The sequence below is a fragment of the Colletotrichum truncatum genome (assembly GCF_014235925.2).
Source record: "Colletotrichum truncatum strain CMES1059 chromosome Unknown Contig_0011, whole genome shotgun sequence".
In the NCBI taxonomy this organism is placed as follows: Eukaryota; Fungi; Ascomycota; class Sordariomycetes; order Glomerellales; family Glomerellaceae; genus Colletotrichum; species Colletotrichum truncatum.
Window position 1 is genome coordinate 739701 of NW_027222408.1, and position 26805 is coordinate 766505.

The window sequence follows — 26805 nt, forward strand, 5'->3', positions numbered from 1 at the left end:
TTTCACGAACACCACGGTCAACAACAGACTTTTCAGTCACAACTACAACTTTTACTTCGATTCCTCGTTTTTCACGAGAATTCAACCATTTCAGCTTCGGTTTTTCGAACCAGCCCATCAGTTTCTCGTATCTTCTACGAGTATTCATTCTTCCCTTCGATTCACCGTATTTCTACGGTCGGATCTCACAATTCCACCCATTTCTCGTGTTCTTACGCAAGATTCTCCCTCCTACACAATCCAACAGCACGCGTAGGTGGCAGCGAAAGTAAGCCATCTAACGTACAGACACGCCTCCAAAGCTGCGGCCTCGGAGAAACGCCTGTGATCGAGGTGCGACTATAAGTCTGTCCCGCACTGTTGTGATACCCTCACTTTCACTTCAAGATGTCTCAAAACGACTTCAAGACCGTCTTCACGCCTCTTCCTCGCCTGAAAGGTGAATCCAACTGGAACACATGGCGCATGCTTGTTACAGCGACCCTGCGAGGATACGACTTCGAGATATTCCTCGAGACTGACGTCCCTCGCCCTGCTGACCCTATCGCTGCAGAGGAATGGAGAAAGAACCGTAACGTCACGAATGGTCTCCTCATGAACGCCAGCGAATCGGTTCTTGACAGACTCTGCACAGCGGGTTGGGTTGACGATGGAAACCCTTACGAATTGTGGCAGGCGCTCGAGAAGCACATTCCGAGAATCTCACAAGACGCCACAGCTGCCCTTGTTGACGAGTTTGCCAAGACCACCGCCAACGATCACAAGACTCTTCACGATGCCCTCAATCGCTGTCACCACCTCAGAAAGCGTATTGAGACCATTCACGGTCGTCTGCCAGACTCCTTCCTCGCTGTTTTCCTCCTTAACTTCTTTAAGGACCGACTTCCCGATACGTACAAGCATTTCACATCGAAGGGCGCCACCCATCCCACGTGGAATGAGGTGGCTGATACGATTTACACGCTTGCCCAAGACGAGGATCAAAAGCGCAGTTATGCCACTATTCGCAACACACCTGGAGGCAAGTCTGCTGGCAGTGGGGGTCCTGCCTCTCCAGCCGTCACCACCACCGTCACCTCCACTGTCACTGCCTCCAAGGAAAAGAAGAAGTGCGACCACTGCAACTGTGATCACGAGACCACAAAGTGCTATGTCGCCCACCCCAATCTCATCCCTCTACACTACGTCAACCGGGATAAGTTGATTGAAAAAGCGAGAAAGCACGTGTGTGGCGATCGCTGCCGCTGGGATCAGCCTACTTCTGTTGATGGCACCCGCCAGACTGTTGTCAGAGCGTCACCTGCCATCTTGGGTCAGTCTGCCCTTGCCTCCATCGCCAGCCCAGCAGTTTTCACTGCTGCCCGCGATGACCTCATCACCCGAGACGATATCGTTCTCGATTCTGGTTGTACTACTTCAACCTTCAACAACTTGCGATATTTCGTCAAGTACGCTGAAAAGAGCGATTTGACACCTTCCACTTCTGCCTCCGGCGCCCCAGTCCGGTCACTTGGCGTGGGCACCGTCTTCTTCCAGACCCAAGACCCCACCAACCCTGACGTTATTCACGATTGGACACTTCACAACGTTGAGTACAACCCTTCCAGCCCAGCCAACTTACTGAGCCCTGGAAAACTTCGTCGTGATCACGTGGAATATGATTGGCAGACCTCAAGCCTCATACACGTGACACAGCGCACTTCCCTTGCCAAAGTTCATTGGGTTTCTGACGTCTGCGTCGTTGAGACTCATGATACTGGAAATCACGTGCCTCGAGATATTGCTGTCAGCCTCGCCGCCTTCCGGGCTACCCAGCGACCGTCTCTTGAACTGATGCACCGCCGGCTGGTTCACGCCCACCCATCACGTGTTGTGGAGGCTTGCCGCCGTGTTGGCATTCGGTTCACAACGTCAGAAATTGACGCTTTCTTCTGTGAGTCTTGCCATCTCAGCAAATCCACTGAACGGATTAGTCGAGACCACCCACTTCCACTTACGAGTATTGGCGATGAAATTCACCTTGATCTCGTTGGTGTTCTTCCCCTATCAACAAAAGGGAACCGTCAGGTTCTACACCTCATGGATAAGTATAGTGGTTACCACTGGGTTGTTTTTCTGCCCAACCACAAGTTTGCCACCATCCTGGCAGCTATCAAGAAATGGGATACTGAATTCTACAGTCTCACCGGCCTCAAGCCCAAGGTTTGGGTTTCTGACAATGCTCCCGAGCTAATCAAGGTTTTCAACGACCCCTACTTCGAGGGTACTCGCCACAACACGACTATTGCCTACACGCCTTCCATGAACGGTACTATTGAGCGTGCTGGTCGTACCATCGTCGAAGGCGCCCGGACACAGCTGATTGACATGTCCCTTCCAGAGGAACTGTGGGATTACAGCATCGATTCGGTGACTCAGATTCTCAACCTCTTGCCCACACCCTCCAAGGGTAACTTGAGCCCTCACGAGATCATGGCGAGAGAGCTGAACTTGGCTGCTGAACGTGAGGCCCCCCACATTGAACATCTCCGAACGTTTGGCTGTGCTGCCTACGTACACAAGAAGGGCCCTCGACGCCCTATGCGCTCTGCCAAGATGGAACCACGAGCAATCAAGGGATTCCTCGTCGGTTACGGTTCTCTTCGTGGCCACATTTACTACGTTTACCTGCCTGATCGAAAGGAGGTTATTCGCTGCAGAGATGTTCGATTTCGTGAGGAACCGCACAAGACAGTGTTGCCTCCAACTACTGGCACACCCAACATTGATGAAATTGAACATGATGCTGCGTTTGTCGAACCAGATATCATCATCCAGTACACCATCCGTCAGAAGCCTATTGAAGGTGAAAAACCCGTGACTGGTGATCCCAAACCAGATGAGACCATCGTTGAAAAAGCGATGGCACCCACTGATACACATCTCATGTCTCCGCCACCAGAGAACCTGTTGGAGACCACTGCTACACCTCGTGACAGCATTACTAACGAATTGAATGATGACGAATTCGTCGCTTCCGTGGAAACAATGGAAACTGATCACCAGGACCCTGATTCCCTCTCCACGATTGTTGAGGAAGCAACGAGTCAACCGGCAGAGTCCTCTCGACCTCGCCGCGCCTCAGCCCAGCGACCACCTGGTCACTACCGAGCCGCCAGTGGCGTACGCTCCTATGCTAAAAAGACTTTTCTATCTGCTGACATTCCAGCTTCACTAACTTCTCGTCAATTCTCTCTCAGCGTGCTTTCTGCTACTGCCCTTTCGAAAGTCCTACCCGACGGCGTGGTGATCCCGAAGTCCTACCGTGAGGCGCAGAAGAGCCCACAGTGGCCCCAGTGGGAACAAGCCTTCGAACGAGAGATGACTCAATTCACGGAAAAGGGGGTTTACGAAGTCGTTTACCCACCACGTGACGCTAAAGTCCTGCCCGGCAAGTGGGTATGTGACATCAAAACCAACAAAAACAACGAAATCGTGCGCTACAAGGCCCGATATGTGGTTTGTGGAAACCACGAGAAAGGTGACTGGTCATCGCAAGAGGTTTACGCTGCAGTTGCCTCTGCCACCGCAACCCGCCTTTTCTTCGCAGTTGTCGCACTTCTCGATCTTGAATACGAAGTATATGATTTCGACACTGCTTTCCTAGCCGCCTCGATTCCAGAGGGGGTTAAGGTGTACGTCCGGCCCCCCGCTGGCTACGCCACTGCAGACAACAAGGTTTGGCTGCTCCACAAGGCACTCTATGGATTGAGAAAATCACCACTTTGGTGGTTTCGACTTATCAAGGGTGAAATGGAACGAATTGGCTTCACTGCTGTTGATGGGGAGGTTTGTCTCTTCGTCAATCACAAGATTAAAGCGTACGTTCTTATGTACGTCGACGACAACGCCATCGCCGCTCCCAACAAGCAAGTCATGATGGAAGTTCGTCGTCTCCTCGAGAAGGTCTGTTCTCTTAAAGACCTCGGCGAGGCTACCGATTTTCTCGGTTTCCAGATTGAACGCGACAGAGCTGCCGGTAAGATTTTCGTTTCCCAAGCCAAGTACGCAAAAGCAGTGCTTCAACGATTCGACTTTGATGGTTTGAGTGCTGTCAAGACGCCTATGGCGACCACTGACGATCTGCCCGTCACCTGGGACAAGAACGAGTGCTCGCTTGACGAACAACAACTTTACATCGAACAAACCGGCTGCCTTAACTTCCTGGTGGCTGGAACTCGCGTTGACATGGCCTACACCGTCAGTAAATTGTCACAGGCGAATTCAGGGCCTTCTAAGGCCCATCTTCGTGCTATTAAGCACTTATTCCGATACCTCAAGGGCACCGTTTATCTCGGTATTGTACTTGGAGGCATCCCCACGATCAACGAGTTGGGGCTCTACGCTGCTGCAGATGCCTCTTTCGCTGACAACAAGCCATCACGAGTCTCGACAGGTGGTTACGTCGTCTTCCTCGCTGGTGCGCCGATTGCTTGGAAGTCAAAGAAACAGACTTTCGTGACTTTGAGCACCACGGAGGCTGAATTCATCAATCTCACACCTACGGCAATTGCTGTGAAGTGGATCAGACGTTGCCTCTCCCAACTGCTCGGCAAACCCATCACCACGCCTACTATCATGTTCACTGACAGTGCCAACGGCTACGACAACGTCATGAACCCACTCAACGAGGCACGAACCCGCCACATCGACGTCCGATACAAATGGATCATACAGGAGGTTCACACTGCGAAAAGCATCGAACTCCGACTCATCAAGGGCGCTGATATGGCCGCCGATGGACTCACGAAGCCACTGGTTGCGGTCAAACACAAGGAATTCGTTCGTTTGTTGGGCATGGCGGAGGGATTGGATTGAGAGGGGGATTTTGAGACTGTGGGACTATTGATATTGAGACTTCGGGATTCGGAGGATTTCACGGCCTCCTATTGGCCAGGTTTAACCGGTAATTGACCGAGTTTTCTAATAGTTGAGAACTCCTCGGATTTGGAGGATTTGGGACTTTTCCTGTATTTCCTATTATTCTACTGCTTTTTCGCTGAGGAGTCTGAGAGGGGGTGTGGGTGGCAGGCCTCGCCGGCCCGTCACGTGGGCTGACGGCCGCCACCACTGGTCTTAGCCAGCCTCCACAGCCCTCTAGCCAGTTAGTTAGTTCTTCCAACCAACAACACCACTTTTCCCATTCTGAGCGTTCTGTGCTGGTTTCGCCCACATTCTTTAGTAGAGAGAGAGCAATAGGGGAGTGGCGTCCGTTGACTAACCTGGAAACGCAATGAAGAACCCAGGGTTTATAATTCTACCTAAGTTACCGATTAGCATCTTAAATATTTCTCATACTCCTACTATGTATTATAACAGCTCGAACTTTCTGCAATAGAAAAATCTACTCAGTGTAGTGTTAAAGTAAATTAGAACGAGGTCTGATAATCTATTGCGTAATAACTACGTAGCCTATACCCTAGTTAGCACTGCATATCCTTCACGCCTGTGCTTATACTTCCTCCGTTGGAGTAGCTGGCTGCATTATGTATTTCCTATGCTATAGAGCAAATGATAGCTTTTCAAAGTTCAGAATACATAGGAGTTAAATAATACAGCCCCTTGCTGCATTGAGTAGGACGATAGCCTAGACCTTGGCATACGTACGCAGTAGACAAAGTGTAAAGTGCTCATCTTTCCATAGACTGAGCAGCATACTTAGAAAAACATACACGGTAAGGAGACAATTTGTCAGGCACATCGCCCGTTGCCCAGCCACGTCAGCCTTTCCTCAAAAGCTTGATAGAGTATAGTTTGTGAAACAGACTTTTCAATATAGGGACACATATTGTAGGTTTCACAGGGGGTGAAACAGGGGGTGAAACGGAATTCCGTTCGTCAATAACAAATAACAGTAAATTGGTTCTAATCGATGGTTCATGATGATAGTTGAAAGTGGTGTTGTTGACTAGAAGGTGGGGATATTCCCCCTTGGCCTGTCACGTGGGTCTGGGAGGCTTGGGCCTCTCAGCCTGGCGGGCGTGTGGCTGGAAGTGCCACACGACTCCGTATTCCAACTATCGCAACACTGGAAACTCTCTTTTTATGGTGTTGAAGCGGTTGGAATACGTTGTCCCTATACAGTTCCGTCTCCTCGTCAATTCGGCCTCCTATCCCTACTTTCTCCCGTAGTTACGGTCTTGTTACCCATCCCTCCATACGTATCGTTATCGTGTTGCTATCAACGAATCTCTCGAGGGCTCGATTTGGTTTGCTCTTCGTGAGGGCATCAGCAGGGTTGTCTTCGCCGTTAATCCAACGAATTTCTTGTAGTTCTCGTCTTTCGTACGATTGTCTCAACGCCATGATATCGATCATGAGTCGCTTTTCTTTGGTAGTGCCCAGCTTCACGAGACACTCGTACAGCGAATAGGAATCGGTACAGACAACTGTCTGAATCGTTGGTAGGTTGAGGTGGTCAGTGATTGTCGCCAGGGTTGTGGCGAGGGCGTAGGCCATATCGACGCCAGCGACCATCCCGTAGATCTCTGACGCTAATACGCTGCGGGTGACTCGTTTACTCTTCGTAGAGCTGTAATGAACGAGGTTACCGTGAATCGTGAATTCTCCGTTGTTGCTGTCAGAGGAAGTGTCGTTGGCTAGGATGATCAGAAACCCTAATTGGGAGGAGAGGTCGTGGTTATTAGCGAACGACCCGTCAACGAAAACGAATAGCTTGGCTGTTGTAAGGTCGAGTGGGATAAACGTTATTCCTCGGTTAGGCGATTCTATTTGCCATCGAATCCGTTGATTCAGTGCTTTTATCGCTTCTGGCGAGGGGTCTTGGTGTTGGGCAGCAGTGGATAAATCGAAACAGGCCTCGGGTTGGCAAATTGACGCGATGTACGCCCCTCTGGCGCGTTGTTCGACATATTGCTGTTTTGGGTTGGGTTCAGTAGTCTCAATACATCGTAACTTCTTGGCTTGTCCCTTTTGCCTCAAATTGATCGAATTGTCGGTTGACAGCGCGATTATCCCTCCGTTGAATTGGAGGGGTTCGTCAATTGTGAGGATATTCTTCGCTTTTGCCGTAAAAGCCGCTTTTTCTAACTGTTCGTCTTCTAATTGTGAGAACGCCTTGTCTGACAAACCGAGGGTATCGTCGGTTTGCATGCCGATACAGCCAAAGTGTGGATTTTCGGTAGATGAGATCAATAGGCATGGATCGTACGAAGAAGTAACCATCTGGAGATTCTCTCTGTGATGCTTGTGATACGTTGCCCACCAGTGGGTTCCAGCTTCTGCGATTCCGTACAGAGGCTTCACAACCTCCATAATGGTCCCTTTTGGGTACTGGTCTTGAATTTGCTTCGGTGGGTAGGCGAGAATAGTGCGATTGAGCCTTGTGGAGGATTGAACGTAGGCTTGTGTGATATCTCGAAGCCATAGTTGTTTCCCTTCTCGTAGGAGTGACGGGGTAATTGACAGAATTAGCCGTTGACTCGCCCGTTGAATCGTTGGCGATTGGGTCAATATAGCCTTCTTGCTATCGTCGGCGTAACCCTGTATTACAAGTCTCGATTTCTCGTAGGGTTCGGTTGTTTTACCCTTGACTTCGTTGACGATACGAGATCGGAAGATTCGTACGTTCTGGTGCCTTCTCTTATTGAACTGGGTGAATTTGAACACTCCTCTAGCGATGAGGCTGTTGATCTCTTGTTTAGTTGACTGTTCGAACGGTTCGCCTGGTGTAGTAATAACACCTTCTCGTCGTAGTTTGATTGCCAATTCTTCGTCTGCTTGCTCCTTAATCGATAGGAATATTTGTTGATAATCCGGGTCATCGTTGAATTCCTCTGTGAAGTGGGCGATTGGCAGTGGTCTCTTCCGGGGTCTGCCCGGGCGTCTTCTCGGTGGCTCCGGTGCCTCTTGCGGTTCGTCCGGTTCACTGCCTCCGCCGGCGACGATAATTTCGTCGCGTACTACTTCCTGCTGCGGTATCTCAGCTTCGGGTTCTTCTTCTTCTGGCGCGGCGATGGAGTTAGGTGGTTGATCGGGATCTTCGTAGTATGGTTTGACTACGGTAGACCGGAAGGTCTTCGGACCACGTGGCGTATCGACAGTACAGGTTTCGCCGTTTATGGCTGCTAAAGTAAACGGTCCGGTCCAGCCCTTCTTTTCGCGCCATACTCGTACTTGCGACCGTAGCGGTAAATTAACAATTGGCCCTGTATCAGGGCCATTGCGGGTGGCGATAGCTTCTGCCACCTGTCGCCTTGCGTGAAGTTCGCATACTTCGCTCGTCGCCTTCTTAATCGCTTTCGCCCGCCTTGTGACTTCGGGAGATGGCGGCGAATCGTCGGTAATTCGTGGGTACGAGCCGAATACCAAGAGTGTTGGCACTATTCCGTTCGGGCCAGCAGTATCGTTGACTGCTTTGACTGCTGTTTGAAGTGCTGATTCTGGCGTAATTGTTGGGTCTTCTGCTCTGATGATTTCGTACGCCCTCCTTAGAGGTGTATGGTATCGTTCAACTTTCCCAATACTGTTGTGGGCTTCTATGGGAATTTCCTTGATTTCAATTGCCATTCCTCTCGCCGCGTTTCGGAATTCTGTTGAGCGGAAGTTTGTTCCAGCGTCGGTAACTAGCCAGTCTGGGGGTCCCTGATACACATCTATCCAGCAGAGGCGTAGGGCTTCCCAAGTGGCTTTCGCAGAAATGTCCTCAAGGAACCGGGCGGCGTTGAACGCCGTGGCGGTATCGACGACGTGGAGGACCGGTCTGTTACCCTCAAGGTACATCACGTCGGCGATAACCTCGTAGTTGAATTCGTAATCGTCTCGTAACGTGAATTTGAACCGTGATGGCGCTGGTGCGTGCATTTGGCATCGATGGCAGACTTTCGATAGTTGCTCAATTGCCGTAATTTCAACTGGGTGGCCGGCCCTCTGGAGCACCTTGTGTAATCGTTGAACAGATGGGTGTCCGAAGCGACGGTGAACCCGTCGCAATTCAGCGTCTGTGAGGTGGTTCCAGGCGAGTGGTTTCTCCTTATCGAGTAATAACCATGGGTGGCCCCATTTGCGAATAATAGGTACGACCTTATTTCCTTGGATGAGGGTATTCGTAACGTTGTTAAAGTAGACCTTCAATCGGTCCATATCTCCTAGGCACATAAGGAAGGGAGTGTTAGTCTCAATAACGTGAAATTTGACGCTTCCAAACGGCGTTGGCACTTTGGTAGTCCCTATAGACTCCAGTGGTATCCCATCGCCGAATTTCACTGTAACGCCGCCAGCCGCCTCAGTGTTTAACGTAATTCCTTCGTAAATTTGTTGTAGGGCCACGAATTGTGGGTGGCCAGCGGTTGAGAATCCTGCTGCGCCCGAGTCGGGCATGATCCCTTGGAAGTTCTGGGCAGAGTAGCGTCCCTCGAGTGTGAATTGCGAAGGTAGCTCTTTCGGTTCTGGTTGGTTGCGGAAGAGGTCTTCTTTCGTAATAGCATGGCGGGTTGACTGGTCTGCTAGGATCGTGGCGATCCTGTTGCCGTCAATTGCTGTTGTAGTGAAATAGGCGGTGACCTGGAATTGACTGTCGCTGCCGGTCTCTTCCTCTTCGTCACTTTCACTGGTTTGTTCGGTTACGTGGTAGTATTGCTGGGGGTCTTCGGCGGTAGGTTGTAGGTCTAACCCGTCGAAACCCTCGTATTGGACGAGAAATTGGCTATATGCTGGAAGTGACGTATCCTGGGCATATTGGGTGGTTTTGAACTTCTCGTACGCTTTTCGTCTCTCTTCTGTGGTGTGTTTGGTTGACCAGCAGTTAGGTTTTCCACACACGTAGCACTTCTTAGGCGTTGGCGGTAATAGGGGTCTGTCACGGCTTCTTCCTCGTGATGATCGACTTCGTGATGAACGACTGTATCGTGAATAACGCCCTCGACCGTTGAAAGTTCTGTCGGTCCAGTACTGCTCTGGTGGGTTGGCTACTGTGTTGAATTGTTGTTGGTTGAGACGGGTAGCTGTCTCGATCGACGAGATTAATTGGCTGCGAAGTCCCTCGTACGTCTCAGCCGGTACAAATAACGCCATTGCACACTCTGGAATATCTCTACAAGCGTGTAGAAGTTGGGTATGGAGGGATCGGTCGTTGTGATCCTGTTGTGGCAAACCGGGCTGAATCTTGCTTAATTTGTCACATAGTATGTCAAAACACTCCGATTTGGTCTTTCCAGGGTTATCGCGAATGATTTGGGGAAGAGTAGTTGTATTCCACTGCGTAACGTACGCTTGTTGCCTTTCCCTAGTCTCGAAGTGTGATTTCAATTGGTTGATCATGGTCTCGAAGTTGGGCTGTGGGTTGATCACTTTAATCGAGGCGTAGAAGTAGGTTTTGGCTATTCCTTTCAGTATTAGGGGAAGTGCCCTGTTGTATTGGGAGGTGTGAATTCCCAGCATTCTACAGTGATCCACGAATACTGGCATCTTCTTTTCGAGTACATCGTACATATCGCCGCTGTATTTCATATCGTCGGGGTATAGTTTCGCGAATTCTGTTAATTGCTTTCCGATACGGTCTGTTGACTCGTATGGTTGGAAGTCTGTTAACGGAGAGACCGTGGGATGTGGCGGTCGGTACGGTAGTTGCCACTGTTGTTGTTCTTGTGGAGGAGGTGGCTGTAGGGTTGGTTCGACTCTTCCTCCTGTGCTGTTGGCTACTGTTGCCGGTCTCGTGATCTCTTCGTGGAATTCGGGGTCTTTTATCAGAGCCTTCAGGTTGCGATATCTCTTGACGCCTTGTTCGAGTTCTTGGGGTGACCAGTAGTGGAATTCTTCCTTTTTGAGGGCTAATGCCACGTTTTTCGAGATTTTCTTGCCATCCATTTCGACGTAGACGCCGTTACCGATTAAATGGTCTCTGAAGAATCGTAGGATTGGGGGAGGTACGTTCTGGAAGTCTTCTTCTGACCAGTCGGCGAAATCGGGAGAAACTTCGTTCCATAGCTCGAGGCCCGTGAGATTCCTCTTCTCATAGGTCTCAAGTAGGAAACCCATATAGGAACCCAGTTGCTGTGGGCTAGCGTTTGTAAGGTCGATTGCCCAGTTGCCCCATACTGCTGGATCGATCATACTTTCGATTCTCTGTGGGATGGGGACTGTTGATTGGCTTTTGGCAGTGACGCCGCTCGCGGGCGATCCTTCTCGTGAATTTCGCTCCATTCTGACAGTATAAAAGGATTACTTCGTAGATTCTCTCGTGAATCTCTCTTTCTCGCTTCGGGCTTCGCTCCTCACTGTTGGGAAGTTTAGAATCTAGCGGACAGTTGGCCTTATGACGCCCACAACCACGTGCGTTTCTCCTAAGCCGCAGCCTCGGAGGCGTATACGTATAGCTGTATAGGCGGATTACCGCCGGTAGTCTCCGCTCGCCTTTCGGCGTGTTCTTCTTCTAGTGGGGAGGTCTCTTGTGGCAGGCGCCTCGCGGTTGGCACCTCGTCTGGGGATTTATTGAGAAACTAGCGGGCGCCTCGTGATTGGCACCGCGCGTGGGGGATAGTTGTAGTTGGGGAAGTTGTTGTCCCTTGTGGGATTCGTGAATCTTCGCCCTTGTGGCGTGAAGAGGTTGGAAGACCGTCGATTCGGTAGGTCTCTTCTTCTGGTGATTGAAAACGCGTGATGGAACGCTCTTGCCAGCGATAATTGGCTGCGATTAACCTTATCCCGCCCAGGGTGAGCGTAGCAGTCCCTAGGTTACTCGAATAATCGGATTGCTGGTAGATTCGAGGAAAAGAAGCTTTCTTCTGCTGGTTTCCGTAGATCCCAGTTACTCTCGCTTCTTCTCTCGTTAGCACGAAATCCCTACTTTTACCTGGGCTTGGGTATCCAGTTCAAGAAGTCGTCTCTTCTGGTGTTGACCTTGCTGATCTGCGGTTTGTCCGTAGCAGAGTGGTAATTGTGAAGTTAACCAAATTAATGGCAACTGTGAGGTTTACCACTGATCAGTGTAGGTTTCACAGGGGGTGAAACAGGGGGTGAAACGGAATTCCGTTCGTCAATAACAAATAACAGTAAATTGGTTCTAATCGATGGTTCATGATGATAGTTGAAAGTGGTGTTGTTGACTAGAAGGTGGGGATATTCCCCCTTGGCCTGTCACGTGGGTCTGGGAGGCTTGGGCCTCTCAGCCTGGCGGGCGTGTGGCTGGAAGTGCCACACGACTCCGTATTCCAACTATCGCAACACATATACTTGACTAGATGGATTCAAAACCGACTGGTAGGACTGATGGAGAGTTTCTAGCGCCGCTCCGGAATCTTCTTTATGACTTTTTAGTTCTAACCATCCGCAGTAGATTTTTTTCGAGGCCTAGGTGGAGCAGTAAAGTAACACTATCACACTAACGTCGCACACCCACTTCTCGCACACCCCCACATTTCGCACACCCATAAATCGCTCATGTAGAATTTTACCCTCTTCAACATTCTTTAATATCTTCACCACTTTTACAGCGATTATTATAGTTCTTTGAATAGTTACTCTTATACGCTTAATGGGCCAGTATACGGAAACAGAAGTCAATCAAGCTCTCAATGCAGTTGCAAGTGGGCAGAGTGTCCGAAAGGCAGCTCATGATGCTGGAATTCCACCATCAACCCTCCAGTCTCGATTAAAGGGTTCACAGGCAAGAAATGTAGCTTTCTCTAGCTTCCAGAAGCTATCTCCAGCACAGGAAAGTCACTTAGCTGAATGGGTGCGTATCCAGGCGGCGTTAGGGCTGCCGCCAACACATCAACAACTCAAGGAATTTGCCCAGCGAATCCTAGACATCAGAGGCACTACCCAGCCACTTGGGAGAAACTGGATTCAGTTCTTTATTAAGAGAAATCCATCAATCAAGGTTCATAGAGCTAGAGCCATCGATTCTAAGCGTGTCAATGGGGCCTCAACTAATGTAATCAGGCAATGGTTTCAACAACTCGCCCTTCCAGAGATCAAGGCGATCAAACCACATCATCGCTATAACATGGATGAAACTGGTATCCTAGAAGGCAGAGGATCAAATGGCTTAGTACTGGGATCATCAGAAAGCTCATCAATGCGAAAAAAACAGCCTGGGTCTCGGGCTTGGACAACTATGCTTGAGTGTGTCTCTGCAACTGGTCAGGCGCTTCCTCCACTTGTTATTTATCGAGGGAAATCGGTTCAACAACAATGGTTTCCTCTTGATATCCATAAACGTGATATTTACAGTGGTTGGAAGTTCACAGCAACTGAGAATGGCTGGACTTCAGACTCTACAGCTGTGGAATGGCTTGAGAACATCTTTATCCCTCTGACTAAGCCTGATCATCCCTCTGAGCAGAGACTATTGATCCTAGACGGTCATGGCAGTCATGAAACAACAGAATTTATGTATCTCTGTTATAAACACAAGATATATCTCCTTTTCCTACCGCCACATACATCCCACGTTCTCCAACCTCTAGACCAAGCAGTCTTTGGGCCTCTCAAGGCGACCTATCGAAAAGAGCTTGGATACCTCATTCAACACAACGATTCTACAGTTGTAGGCAAACGGAACTTTCTTACCTGCTATGGAAAAGCACGCCAGATGGCATTTTCAAGCAAGAATATCAGAAGCGGCTGGAAAGCAACAGGACTATGGCCCATTTCGATAGCTCGACCGCTCATGAGCCCTCTACTGCTTGAGAATGCTTCCAAGCCCTCAAAGCCAGGCTATTCTACGCCTATGAGGGCCTCTGATGGTGGAAAAGACGAAAACTGGGCATCTGCTACATCCATAGTAGCCTGGTCAACGCCCAAGAAGACAGTTGATCTATATGATCAACTTAGCTTATTCAGCAAGTTGGATAAAGATCAGCAAACGCAGCGACTGTTGTTTCGGAAGGTTCAAAAGGGATTTGATGAAAAGGACTATCAATTGGCTACAGCAGAGAAGAAGATTGCAATGTTGGAAGCAGAAGTTGAGGCTGGAATGGTACGGAAGCGGCGTAAGGTCCAAATGAGCCCAAATTCGAAGTTTGCCAACATTGAGGCAATTCACAAAGCCCAAATTGAGGCTGGCGAAATTGAGGATAGCTCAGATGAATCTAGCGAGCCTGAATTACCTATTAAAACTGGCGATAGTATCACAGTTGCAGGAGACGAATCAGACTTATAGTTATGAAGTTGATGAATACCTCATGATGACCCAATTTATAGGTGTGCGAAATGTGGGGGTGTGCGAGAAGTGGGTGTGCGACGTTACTCTGGATTCGCTACATTTACACATTCTTCGTCTTATTTTATTTCTCAACACAAAGATGATGGGTATAAATATGAGCTAGGTCAACCGACGATGCCTTCGCCACTTCTTCTATTACAAACCATCCAAAACGGAAAAAAAAAAAAAAAGAAATTCATCATGTTTGATAAAATACTTTTACTCATGTCGGTTTTAATCTTGCTGTTACCCTTGAGCTGATGTGGTCTTGAATTAAAGCACGTTTATCAGAAATCACTAACATCATAAAGGCTTGCCAGTAGGGCCTATGCAGAATCATGGGATGCTTGTATCTGTCGACAAGCGGTTAGGGTGCCCTCACCTGGCAACGTACAACATGATGCCTGTAAGTATGCAGCGCCCTATTTCCGAGCTGGACCGTCTTATTATCAGCGTATGTACACCTCGGCGAGGAACGAACAATTAGGAAGAAGACACCTAACGCTATTAGAATACCATGAATATGATGGTTACAAGGGAAATTGGTGCATGGGAGGGGCAACAACGATTGACGGTGACAATATGCATTCCTCCTGTGTGCGGTACAAAGCGGTTGACTCATGCTGCATTAACCTGGACCCAGGCTCATATTCGTTTGTTGTCAGGTCCTCCAAGGGATGCGGTTAACATGATTGAGTTGTTTGTTTACAGTAATCATTCACACCCCAGTAGGGAAAACCAGGAAGGTGTGTTTGTTGCTATCTCGAGAGGGATGAACCCCTATACACACGACGCGGAAAGTACCAAGGCTGCAAATAGGCTGTAACAATGCAATGGCTCAAGACTCACATACATTAGAACAAAGCAGTGGCGTGAAAATTCTGTAAATTATGCATTAAAAACCACTCAACACCACACAAAAACCGGGTCTCACGCTGCAATATACACTCCCCAATTCAGGAACAAGTCTCATCTAAGTCAGCATATCTTATCCCTACGTATAACCTTTATAGTAGCATAATATAGGTGAAAATAACTATAGGCTTAATTTCCCTTAACTATACTTATTTCTAGATAAAATAAACTATAAAAACTTTTAAATTCCTTCTCTTAATTATAAAAAAAGTAAGAGATTTCTATAATACTTTTTCTATTAGTTTTTATACTACCTTGATATTAGTAATACTTATAAATAACTTATTAGAATTTAACTATACTGTTTTCTTTTAAAATAGTAACGTACATGATAAGCGAGTGAGACAGACAAGCGAGTGAGACAGTAAACCAGACCTTCGCGACAATAATATCGAAATCTATAACAAGAAATCTTAGATTGATTAATACTACTCGGATTCCTGTTCTTCGGATGTTTCCTCAATAAATTGACATGTTCTCGCGTTGTGGCCTGTATTCCCGCATACGCCACACCGACGATGAGTCGTCTCAGACCTCACTTTGCGACCACTACTCCGTCGCGTTTCCTCTTGTAGTTGCGTGTCTGCCTCTCTTTGCGACTGTATATCCTCTCCAGTAGATATAGTAAGACTTCCTCCTTTCTGTAGACGTGTTTTCTTAGCCCTTCGACGCCGACTTAATATTGCATTCTCCTCTCGAAGGATTTGAACCTCTGACTCTAGTAATGCTACCCGATGCCCTAGTCCTTCTGTCCCTCTGGCTAGCTTACTCACAGCACTATAAATTGATGCTGGAGAGCTGCTTCGGTGGCGTGAGATTCGACTCTTAATAAAAGTAGACTGTGATCTTGCTTCGCTTGGGTTGCTCGGCGTCCTAGAGATCCAAGGGTCTGGTGTCTGAGGGACCCCCTCCTCAGGCGTTGGCGTTCGGAACTTTACATCCAGCTTTGAGAGAACACTTTCTGCATTCAAAGGGACAAGTCCAGCTCCTCGGAAACCTCCCTGGATATTTTTCCTCGTAAAAGACTGCTTAAAAGCTTCGTGAAATGCTGCAAAGAAATCTTCCTTCGAGATATGGGTTGTGCCTCGCCGCATCTTATTCTCAATTTGCCGACCGTAGGCATTCTTTAACGGCTGAAAACAACCAACATCTAAGGGTTGAAGTAGATGAGACGAGTGAGCCGGCATGCACAGTGTAATAATGTTGTTTTCTTGACAAAAGAGCTCGAAGGCTGCGGAGTGGTGACTTTCATGACCATCAACAACGAGGAGGCGATATTTCCCAGACGTACGTGGTTTTGTATAAATGTCGAAGTGTCTGATCTAGTCAATACCTCTCTCGTTTGTTGTCCATCCATTTTCAGACGTTGCAATAGCCCAATCGCCCGGAAGAGAGGTTTCTGTATACCAGCTTGAGAGGTGATACTGGCCTGCAACGATGATGTATGGCGGGATGCTCTCCCCTTGGGAATTAATAGCCTGGATAACTGTAACCCATTCCCTATTGCCAGGCTGTGTCATCTTCGTATTTGAACGCCTTTCAGCACTTGTAACAACCATTCCAGAAGCAATAACGCCCATCATAAAGCCGGTCTCATCAAAGTTGTAGATATCAGCATCAGCAATACCATACTTCGCAATTGTATTCTTCACAAGCGAAAACCAGCCACGAATCACCTCTGGATCTTCGCATTGAGCTCTCTTATAGTCATACTTGCGAAAGAAACGCGTCCTAAGCTGTGGTTGTCGCTTGACGAAATTAGAAGCCTAGCGCTTCCCAACTGGAGGCGCGTCGCGCTCTGCGAGAAGTCGATTGGCCATTTCTTCCACACCACTCAGCCGGGGAGGAAATGATCGCGCATCTAGGTCGAGAATATACTCAACTATTGTCTTCTCTTCTAAATCTGATAAATTCCGTGAATTAGGCATGCTGTCGCGTCGTGAGACTATTCCCTTTAGTCGCCGGCTTAATGTTGCGTGACTGACTGTATAGAGTGCACCTGCGGCCCGAGCACTAAGTTTTGGGTCATTTCTCATTGCTTGAAGGGCAATTTGTAACCTTCTTTCAATACTAGCTGATTCCATGATTTATTGTAGAGGAAAAGGTGCCGGTCGCGTCAAGGTGCGACGGTCGCGGTTTACTGTCTCACTCGCTTGTCTGTCTCACTCGCTTATCATGTACGTTATAGTAATCTCTAGTTTAGCTTTTAATCTATTAACTTACCTCTCTATTATAATAGTAAGACTATTCTTCTTATTATTAGCTTTCTTTAACTTCCTAAGTATATATTATAACTTATCTAGGAGGAAGCTATTATTAGTTTATTAATAAAAAGCCTTTAGTTATTATTATATAAGTTACTTTCTTTTTTAACTAATACTCTAGGGTAAAAACCTATGGATAATTTATATATATACTATCTAAGAATAAAATATTAATTTTTACTTAAACCCTTATTAGATATTATAGAAGATTTATAGCTCTTTTCCCTTTAACGCGACTTAGTAATGCTTTAGATAGTGTTAGAATCAAAGCCATAGCCCTTGTAGTATATATGCACGCTGATCTAAAGGCGCCTTAGGCGGCTAATCTCCGGCTTTCTTAGAGTTAAATTTTCTATCTGATTTTAAGGGAAGTTAATTTAACGGCATAATAGAGATTCTTTGAATACTAGGTAGCTGATGCTCTCCGCGTACATGTGTTGGATCTTGTCCTCATCTCACTCCCCTGTCAGGGGACATATAGTTGAGAAGGTGATTCATCTCCTTCAAAAAGCCTTTTAGTACCACGATGCTCCTCGGTTAGCGCATGAAAAACTTTGACCTGCGCCTCCTTAAGCTTCTACGATCAATCCGGCTGTTCTTGACCAGATTGACTCAAGGCGGATATAAGCCCAAAGGCTCCGTACAGGATGGACGTATCTCTGAATAGTATCTCAACAAGAGAAGGATCGCTTTCGCATTAGAGAGTACTTATTGCACGATGAGAAGCCTAATGTCACTTTCAATTGGTAGGGGCAGCTTGGAGGTATGGGTATACCGGGATCAGATGACGATATTTACGGGCCGATAGACCCGGTGCTCATTATGGTTTGAAAGACAGGTGACATTGCTTAAACTTTACCTACAGGGTGATGGACAGAAAGTTAGCTGTGGGAGAAAGATTTTGAAGTCAACAAATCATATTATTATCCGACAATAGTGAATCATCTAGTTTAATGAATTCACTAATGTCACTGGAGATTCAGGATCTTCGACTGAAAATATTCTTCTTGAATCATTGCGTAAATCGGTCGCAAAGATGGCGCAGCACCCAAGAGGGATTTGTGATCTCATACGAAGTATCTGAAACTTATCTGGAAAAAGATAGTAAACTATTCAGTCTACAAATACAGGGTACATGAATTCCCTCGCCGTTTTCTATTCTACAGGTGGTAGTGACTTGCATTAGAAGCTGTTCTTAAGTATTCATAGTAAGCCAACTTGGTTATCAAACCCTCTGCGCTAACTTCAGACGTTTCTTATAAATGGGAGTCGTTTTTCCGTCACCAAAAATCTTGCGCAGTATCGTGAGTTTAAGAGTTCGAATGTGTGACAGTGTCACTCTGAGTGTCTTTGTAGGACTTTCTTCGTTCGGTAGCCAGGCGATGTGAGCCCAACAAATGTGGGACCCGCAGGACTTTTCAAAGGCGCTAGATCTCGCTCTCGCAACAGGCTTCTTTGGTTTATTTTTGACTTTTGTGTCCACGCTCTTCTCAGCCACAATGAATCACTTTCCGGCTACGACGGAGCACAGCCAGAACCACGTATTGATATTAGAAAAGTCTAGAAAATGAAATAATACAGGTCCTTCAACTTGAGCCAATTACATCCAAGGGCACTTAGGCTGGGTGAATGGGACAAGCCCGAGTCAAGCCTGCCAACAAGTCAGCTAATCCCTGGTGGTGCTGTGTTGGGTGTGCGCTCGTCAGTTGCAGGCTTGGAATACGCGTATTTTGAGTCGGATACGAGGAGAAAATCCATCGTCCGTCAACTATGTTTTCAGTCACCACAATATGTTTTATAAGGCAGGAAAGATTTCCTCAAATGCTGTCTTGATTTATTCAATCCATCTTTTTTTGGTCATAAACACAGACAGAACCCGCCACTGCTTGCAGACTCGTTCAATCTTTCACCCGTTGATCTCCAAATATTCAACACGATGCCGGAACTCAAGTTGTACAACGGCTACCCTCTTTGGGAGTATGTCCCGTCTTTACCGGCGGGCATCGTCTTCAGTGTAATATTTGGGCTGGCCACAGCTGCTCACGCCTTCAAGCTCATCCGTAATCGCACATGGTTCTGCATTCCTTTCGTCACAGGCGGAATTTGTAAATTTGTTCAGTCACCCCAGCCGCATGTCATCGGTGGCTTACACGAAAAAGTTGAGGTCATAGGATATGCTGCGCGAGCTGCCGCACACTACAATACCGGCATCCTCATTCCATATGTGCTACAATCGATTCTCCTCCTGATCGCGCCAATCCTCTTCGCCGCATCGCTGTACATGACCCTCAGTCGAATCATCCGCGCCGTCGACGGAAAATCCTGTTCCATCGTACCTCCTAGATGGCTCACGCGGATCTTCGTTTTTGGTGACATCTTCAGCTTCGTCATCCAGTCAAGCGGTGCGGGCCTCCGTGTCCAGGCAGGCAGCGGCAAAAGCAACATTGATCCTAAGATGGGCTCCAAGATCATTGTTGGCGGTCTAGTCTTCCAAATCATTATCTTTGCCTTCTACATTGCGACTGCCGTGTCGTTCCATGTAAAATTCGGACGGCTGGCGGTCTCAGATGGCATGCAGGTGCCCTGGAAGCAGAGTTTATACATGCTTTACACCACATCCGCATTGATCATGGCCCGAAACATTTATCGCGTTGTCGAGTATGCCATGGGTAACGATGGTTATCTGCTCAACCACGAGTGGCCCGTGTACGTTTTTGATGCCGGTCTCATGACGCTTACTATGGCTGCTTTCTTCTGGCGGTACCCTAGCAGCGCCAAATTGAGCAACGAGAGCGGTGCAAGCGCTATTGAGTCCGCCGCCGAGAAATAATTTGGTGAAAGCCTGGGAATCTTGGGTTGTTCTATGGTTTGCAATGACCTTTCGATTCAATGACTGCGGGCGCAAACACAATAGATTCGAACCTGATCAGGGGGCTCTTCATGCTAATTTGTGGGGAAGGGCTGTCGCATGTGGGCGGAGGAGAAAGATGCTACCGCTTTGACATCATTCTATGCAAGTTTTTTGGTTTTGACAAGATGGAGAGGCTTTCATTTATCATATGTGGAGTTGGCCGCGGAATGACGGCGTCAAGATTAATTGTATTTCATAATTAACAAAGGCGAGATATTCTATCGCCTCAGTTACATTGCCTCCAACCCCGCGCCCCTTCTATACAAACGTAGGACAAAACTTTCGATCGTCAAGTTTGATCCAAGGATGCCTCATAGATGTCATTAAATCTCAGAAGAGCGGCAAGTCAAGACGACGGAGGAAGATGGCGTTAGAAAGTGGCCTGATCTACTTGCCCCTTGATGTCCATGAATCAGTACATGGATTAGCGGCCTGCCATTAGCTGTATGGGACCCTTTGGAATGACCAAAATCGAGATCCAAGCTCCTAGTAGCTCAGGTCCCTTCTCATTAAAAGGAAGATAACTAATGGGTTTGGCTCCTTCGGCCTCAAGACTCGTCTTTTCCAGCCACCTCAAAATCTAATGCAATGTACGGAGTGGAACTGGTTGCTGGACAAGGTCTATCCATAGGTAGGTAGCTAGGTAGTAGATAACAGTTACGTTTCGCCATCAACAAGCCCGTCGGTATCCTGGCCTAACTGGGGGCAAGGCCAATGATTGCACCCCAAAAGCAACATGCATCCTGCAAGTCCTCGAAAGCACACTGTATTTTATTTAGCCTAGAAATGATTGCACACTAATTTCTAACACGCGTCTTACAGTGTGCAATGAAGGCTATGTCGTCCTCAGAAGCTCTCAAATCCAACATTCTGACGTTCGGTTGCCTAGAAGCAGTTTATTAAGAAGTAAGATACAATATCAGATGGTGGACGTTGTTTTCATTGCAACGGCACTGAGAGTTGCATGGTACGGATTTGGCCATGATATTGAGCGGCGTGTCTCATTAGTATGAGACGAATATTTGGACAGAGAAGATTAAAGTTTGTGCATTGCTCATTTTGACTTGTTGGAGTGGTTTCCTACGGTCACAATACTCCGTTATTCGAGCATTCAGGTCCACACTTGTCCTCCACCCCCCATATTATTTGGAAACAGACACGCTGCAATTTGCAAACTCATTCATCCGGTAAGTTCGTTGACTGCTGAAGGAGTCTTCTTGCGAGCCTCGTTCGTACTTAGATTGACGAAAAACAACCCAAGATATCGCGGCTACCCAAATGCATAAAAGACTGTTTTTGCAAGAAAAATGTCAGCTCGAAACCAGGACTGCTAGTTGAGTCGAAAGGACCAAAGCGAGATAAGTGGGAGTGGCGAAAATTAATCCTCAACCAACTGGAAAATGGTAATCGAAGTGACTTACGCCATGATAACACTGGCTAGAACGATGAACCAGCCTATGGTGCAGCTGATGCCGATACAAACCATGGAAAGACCCCACAGCGTCACGACAGGAACTGCACACCACATCACTACCTCGAGGGTGTTGATAATGGCGTAAGCCAGTGGGCTCCCCCATCTTTGAAAGCGAGGTTTGTGCTCGGTTAAATGCTGGTAAGCGAGAACAAGAATGGTTTTGCCGCTCTAAAACGTGTGTCATTAGGTGCCATGAAACAAGAGTCTCTTATTGCAGCACTAACCATGCTGATTCCAACCAAATCGAGACGGTTCATCGGGATGTAGCTCGGTCTGGTTGCAATTTTCCCAATAGCGAGAGCCATGACCAGCACAATCATGATAATCTGTCCGATGTGGGCCTTGCTCTTGTATCGCGGGTCAGAGAAGCGAGCGAAAAAAGAGTTACTCATGGTTGTGGCGGTTTTGACTCTGTGTTTTAAACCCAGCTCTAATAGTGAGTAAAAGATGAAGAAAAAATAACGGGATATTTCAAATAAGACTGAATGAGATGAAATGAGAGGCAATGAGAGCTAACGCGGCGAAAATTTAAAACAAAAGTCGAGCGAACAAATAGGCAACCGAAAAAGAGCGTGAAGATTTCGAACTGCACGAAGCTAGAATAACATGTCCGATGAGCACCAAAACCAATGTTAAAAGTTGTTGTACTACTCAAACTTAAATATTGATCAAAAAATGATACGCCGAGTTGGAGAAGTCGTCAAAAGAATCTATCAATTACAGACACGAGTATGGTACGGCTGAACACGCTCTTAGAGTGGATCTTGCATTCAGAGCCAAGCAACTAGCGTGCGTTGACTTGGTTGTGTGAAATTGATCGAATTTGCAGCAGTTGGGCTCCTGAACATACGCGTATAATCAACCAATAAAAAGAGTTTCAGGGTCATGTAAGCGGATGACCATGTTAGTCAAACCACCATGGCTTGCCTTCGAATGTAGAAGTCAATCCTGAGTAGATGAATGGCCACAAGTCTTCCCTGGCTTAAAGATATCAGCAGCATCGCCACGACGAGAGATCACTTGGAAAACTTTAAGGATACATTTGCAACTGGAAAGCGTCATACGGGCCGTGATCGGTAAGGTACTTGGCTGAACAATGCATCTATTAAGGCTTAGCCTGAGGCCTTAGACAGCAGGCGGCGCAACTCGCGGAATGGATAGCCTCACCGCGATTAACCCAAGCATTAAAGACGAGAAAAGCTATTCTTTGAAGAAACGGTTTGATAAAAGAAACAAGCAGTTTGATTCCCGTGGCAGTACGATTCGTTATAATATCTCAACAGCCCGCGAGCCATTAGTACATTTCTACAAGGACACCCCAATGGCGCTGCTTCAACTAGGTACCATCCGGGAGCCCTGATCTGTGACGATCAAAGGTACAACAGAAAGAAATCGTATGGGCCTAAGTCAATTATGGAACCAATACATCGATGCTGATGCAAGCCAGGCCCCAGAGTCCATGACATGTAGATCCAATGAAGCCGTGTGGAGCTTCACTCGCCTCTAGCTGCTGCTACTGGTAATAGCCATCCATCAACTCTGTGCCACTGTGTTGATCTACTTGGCCGTTTGATGAATTTTGTACACATTGTAGCTACAAAACAAACAAACCATCACATACATTTCCTTAGTATTCAGCTTGCCCAACCCAAGACCAGTAAGAGAACGCCACCATGATAATATCTCAGCATTAAAGTATGGGCGGCCTTAACCAGGATCAGATTGCTTGAAGATTTCAATGTTGAGACGGATTGGCATCTTTCAACGCTGGAGCACGCACCTTGCCATGGTCTGGGGGGCCTCTGTGGCTGGGGCCTTGAATCTGATTTTTACTCGCCTGATTTGCTCTCGGCCCGCTTTAGGGACTTGTGGCTAGCCCCAAGTCTTGTCCCCTCTTGTTCGAGGGCCTGAATTGTATTGAACACTGAATGCCATTTATCATTAGGTCCCAAGACCATACCTATATAACACTATTTCCTAATTTTTTGAAGATGTAGGGAGACTGCTTCCGTGGTGGCTTAGAAACCCTCCCAAAGGCAGCACCTTAATGACATCTACTGCATCTTGATACTTACCACAGCAGAACATTTGAACGTAATCGTTGCTGCTCTTCAGAGACGACAGAGTGCTGTGGATACGGAAAATATCAGACTAAGAGAAATTTTTGCATGAAGGAACGGACTGAGGCCCTGATATAAACTTTCTCTTCAGCTAATCGATGTTGCTTGCATAATCTACAAATCGCCAGCCAGTATCGTCTTGATCCCTGGCATCGAAGGGCTTACTGCACTTTCGAAGGTCTGCCCCTGTAGTATGGATTGGACCTTTCCTTGCGGCATGGCCAAGGCACTCGCGATTTGGACTTTCGTCGATGACTTGAGCAAGTGTCCTCTCATTGATTGACTCGTGTGCTGAGATATCTGGACCTAGTTATCGTTATCCACAAGAGGTAAGGAGACAGCACGGACCATCCTTGGCGCTTCGGCATTATCCGAATTCGTAGCAGGCGCCAGCGAGTCAGATTTGACGTTCGCTTTCGCTTTACATAACTTAAAGCGTCAAACCAGGCTATTTAACGCGTGTTCCGTGCTGCTTCCCGCGTATTAGTCTCCCTAACACCCGTTACCTTCAACACTTCGACAATCACAACAGCACTTTGTTTCGGAATCGATGACGAACAACGACAGTCGTTCTTCCAAAAACCCCACCACTTTATACCGCGCTTCGCATAAGAAGTCTCGGACAGGCTGTCAGGAGTGCAAGCGGCGTCATGTCAAATGCGATGAAAGGCGTCCAATATGCGCCAAATGTCGAGCATTCAACCGAGTTTGTCAATATTCCCATCCGTCGCCAAAAGGTACCAAGAAAAGTGCTTCTGCCACCAGAAGCTATATGAGCGATTGGCTGAATGGAGGCCAATACCCGGAGTCAGGCTCGGGGCCCTCATCACCCCCCTTGAACGTTACAAGCGTCATCAACAACTTTATTCTTCGCAAGGGGGGAGCAAAACTACCTAGTCCTGAGACCAGTCAGCCATTTACTATAGACCATATATACCTTCTCAATCACCTCTTGACTGGCAATCCGGTCTTCACCGTTGTCGATGATTTTACGAAACCTTTCCTCAAAGCAAGTCTCGATGTTGCATTCGTCACACCGTACGTCATGGATGCTTTGCTGGCCCTAGCAGCGCTGCACTTGGCTGAAGTCTTCCCCTCCAAAGCCGACCATTACAGCTCCTTGGCAACAAATCTCCAGACAAGGGCTCTCGAGATCTTTAATAAAACCAAACCGGACCTGTCTGATACCACTTGCGTTCCGCTTTTCCACTTCACGGCGGTCATCGGCATCCTAGCGTTACACAAAACTCTGCGGAACCATCGAGAAGAGGGGTGTTTCCAGGATTTTCTCGCCAGTTTTGCCGACTACCTTGATATACATCGGGTCGTACGTGGTATCACAGCCAGTATGTGGCAAAATGTCCGAGAAAACTTTCCACATCGTTCGATGAGCGCTATAGATAGTGGACGATGTTCAGATGGAAACCCGGAAGCAATAGCACTTCATGAGATGCTGGATCAGAGCAACCTAGAACCAAGTCCACTGGCTGCATGTCGGGAGGCAGTCGAAGTGTTAGGTTTTTCATTCGACACGTACCGCAGCCTCGCCAAACAAAGTGCCCATCGGTCTCCTTCCGTGATGGCATTTGGCACACGCATTAACATTGAGTTCATTCATTTGCTGCGCCAATATCAGCCAGAAGCATTGATTATCATTTCATATTATAGTGTTCTGCTGCAGTGGAGTCGCGACTTTTGGGTCATCGGTGATGCAGGTCAGTTTATGCTGGATTCCATTTCAAACATGCTGGATGAGAAATGGCGCAAGCTCTTGGTTCGCCCTCGAGATATGATGTTAAATGCCAAGTGCTATGAAGCACTCTCGCAATAAAACCGTTGATCAAAAGTGCCCATCTATGACCGTTCCAATTGCTGTTTCTCAACGTCACCGTCCAATGAATACTCTATCTATACGGCGAAGTGGTACCGGGCCAAGTAGCTCGATCCCATTTATTCGATGTGAAGCTTATTGATCCCCGGATGGTGTTGCTCTGATATCCCCCATTAAGGCGTCCGAAGTTTGCAATTTATTTCTGATCGAATTACGGAATCATGCCTCCGAAAGTTTGTACTGATGTATTTGCCCTGTATTTCTGCCAACTTATACTCACCCGGCGACGATACTCTGCATGTATAGTTCACATTCGGACTCTTGAAGAAATTCGGCGTCCAAGTAAAGCCTTCACCGATACCATTAGAGAGGTTAACGGATTATGGGATGGCATCCATTACGGATCTGATTGTTTGCTGTTGCTCTAACGTCAAGTCTGTAAAAACTGTACCGTAATTTAACAGCTGTTTTTATAAGAGTCGAAATCCAACAGCGCGTTAATGTCTTACTTTTTTATGTTTCTTTGAGTTCCGTCATAGCGCAGAAACTGGTACGAGGGCCAAACCTGAACTAGAGCGTCGATGCAACGTTTGGAGATACCATGGCAGATCATATCCGCCCTTTGGTTCTCAGCTTCAAGCAGCTGAGCCATGTTTACGACGTAGGGCTCACAAAAGCACTTTATTTGCCCCTACATGTGCAGGTTGCTTCTTGAATAAGTCAAGAGTTGATGGTTTGAATGATTGCCGAAGTCTGGTAAGGAATGGTCAAGGAGAATTTCTACGATGTAGGCTTCGGCGGAAAAGCGGAGTCGGCCAAATTTACATGAGAAATAACTGGTCGAGTTAGTTGAATACTCACAGACCCTACCAAATGGAGTAGCGAGCGCTTCATCAATTTTATGTGTCCTCGTAGCCATGTTCTGCACTTCTCTGTCTGCGATCCCTAAACGAGCTGATCCAGTCTGCCGCCTCGTTTGCAACCCGCAAGCGATCTCAGCGACCATTCGGCCCTTCCATTATACCACAAGATCACCATATACTCATGCTTGAACCATACAACCGGCTTTATTTTGCATAAAGCTGAG

General features: G+C 47.5%; 7 protein-coding genes across 7 annotated transcripts; 4 read left to right on the forward strand and 3 right to left on the reverse strand.

Annotated features, from left to right (window-relative positions):
• Positions 1-387: 387 nt before the first annotated feature.
• CTRU02_214549 (reverse transcriptase domain protein) lies at positions 388-4857 on the forward strand (the record flags this gene model as incomplete). The annotated part of the gene is made up of 1 exon (XM_070206264.1): positions 388-4857. One exon carries the CDS (start codon positions 388-390, stop codon positions 4855-4857), a length of 4470 nt encoding a protein of 1489 aa, XP_070060038.1.
• Positions 4858-6171: 1314 nt separating this feature from the next.
• On the reverse strand, positions 6172-11199 carry CTRU02_214550 (uncharacterized protein; the record flags this gene model as incomplete). The annotated part of the gene is made up of 1 exon (XM_036730457.2): positions 6172-11199. One exon carries the CDS (start codon positions 11197-11199, stop codon positions 6172-6174), a length of 5028 nt encoding a protein of 1675 aa, XP_036577913.2.
• Positions 11200-13003: 1804 nt separating this feature from the next.
• Positions 13004-14161, forward strand: CTRU02_214551 (transposase; the record flags this gene model as incomplete). Its single annotated transcript, XM_036730458.2, has 1 exon — positions 13004-14161. The coding sequence occupies one exon, from the start codon at positions 13004-13006 to the stop codon at positions 14159-14161; it is 1158 nt and encodes a 385-aa protein (XP_036577914.2).
• Positions 14162-15546: 1385 nt separating this feature from the next.
• On the reverse strand, positions 15547-17046 carry CTRU02_214552 (transposase; the record flags this gene model as incomplete). Its single annotated transcript, XM_070206265.1, has 3 exons — positions 15547-16435; positions 16484-16866; positions 16900-17046. 3 exons carry the CDS (start codon positions 17044-17046, stop codon positions 15547-15549), a joined length of 1419 nt encoding a protein of 472 aa, XP_070060039.1.
• A 2272-nt stretch (positions 17047-19318) lies between these two features.
• On the forward strand, positions 19319-20212 carry CTRU02_214553 (rta1 domain-containing protein; the record flags this gene model as incomplete). The annotated part of the gene is made up of 1 exon (XM_036730459.1): positions 19319-20212. One exon carries the CDS (start codon positions 19319-19321, stop codon positions 20210-20212), a length of 894 nt encoding a protein of 297 aa, XP_036577915.1.
• A 1498-nt stretch (positions 20213-21710) lies between these two features.
• Positions 21711-22159, reverse strand: CTRU02_214554 (uncharacterized protein; the record flags this gene model as incomplete). The annotated part of the gene is made up of 2 exons (XM_036730460.1): positions 21711-21935; positions 21992-22159. The coding sequence occupies 2 exons, from the start codon at positions 22157-22159 to the stop codon at positions 21711-21713; spliced, it is 393 nt and encodes a 130-aa protein (XP_036577916.1).
• Positions 22160-24437: 2278 nt separating this feature from the next.
• CTRU02_214555 (Upc2 protein) lies at positions 24438-25718 on the forward strand (the record flags this gene model as incomplete). Its single annotated transcript, XM_036730461.1, has 1 exon — positions 24438-25718. The coding sequence occupies one exon, from the start codon at positions 24438-24440 to the stop codon at positions 25716-25718; it is 1281 nt and encodes a 426-aa protein (XP_036577917.1).
• Between the last annotated feature and the right edge of the window lie 1087 nt (positions 25719-26805).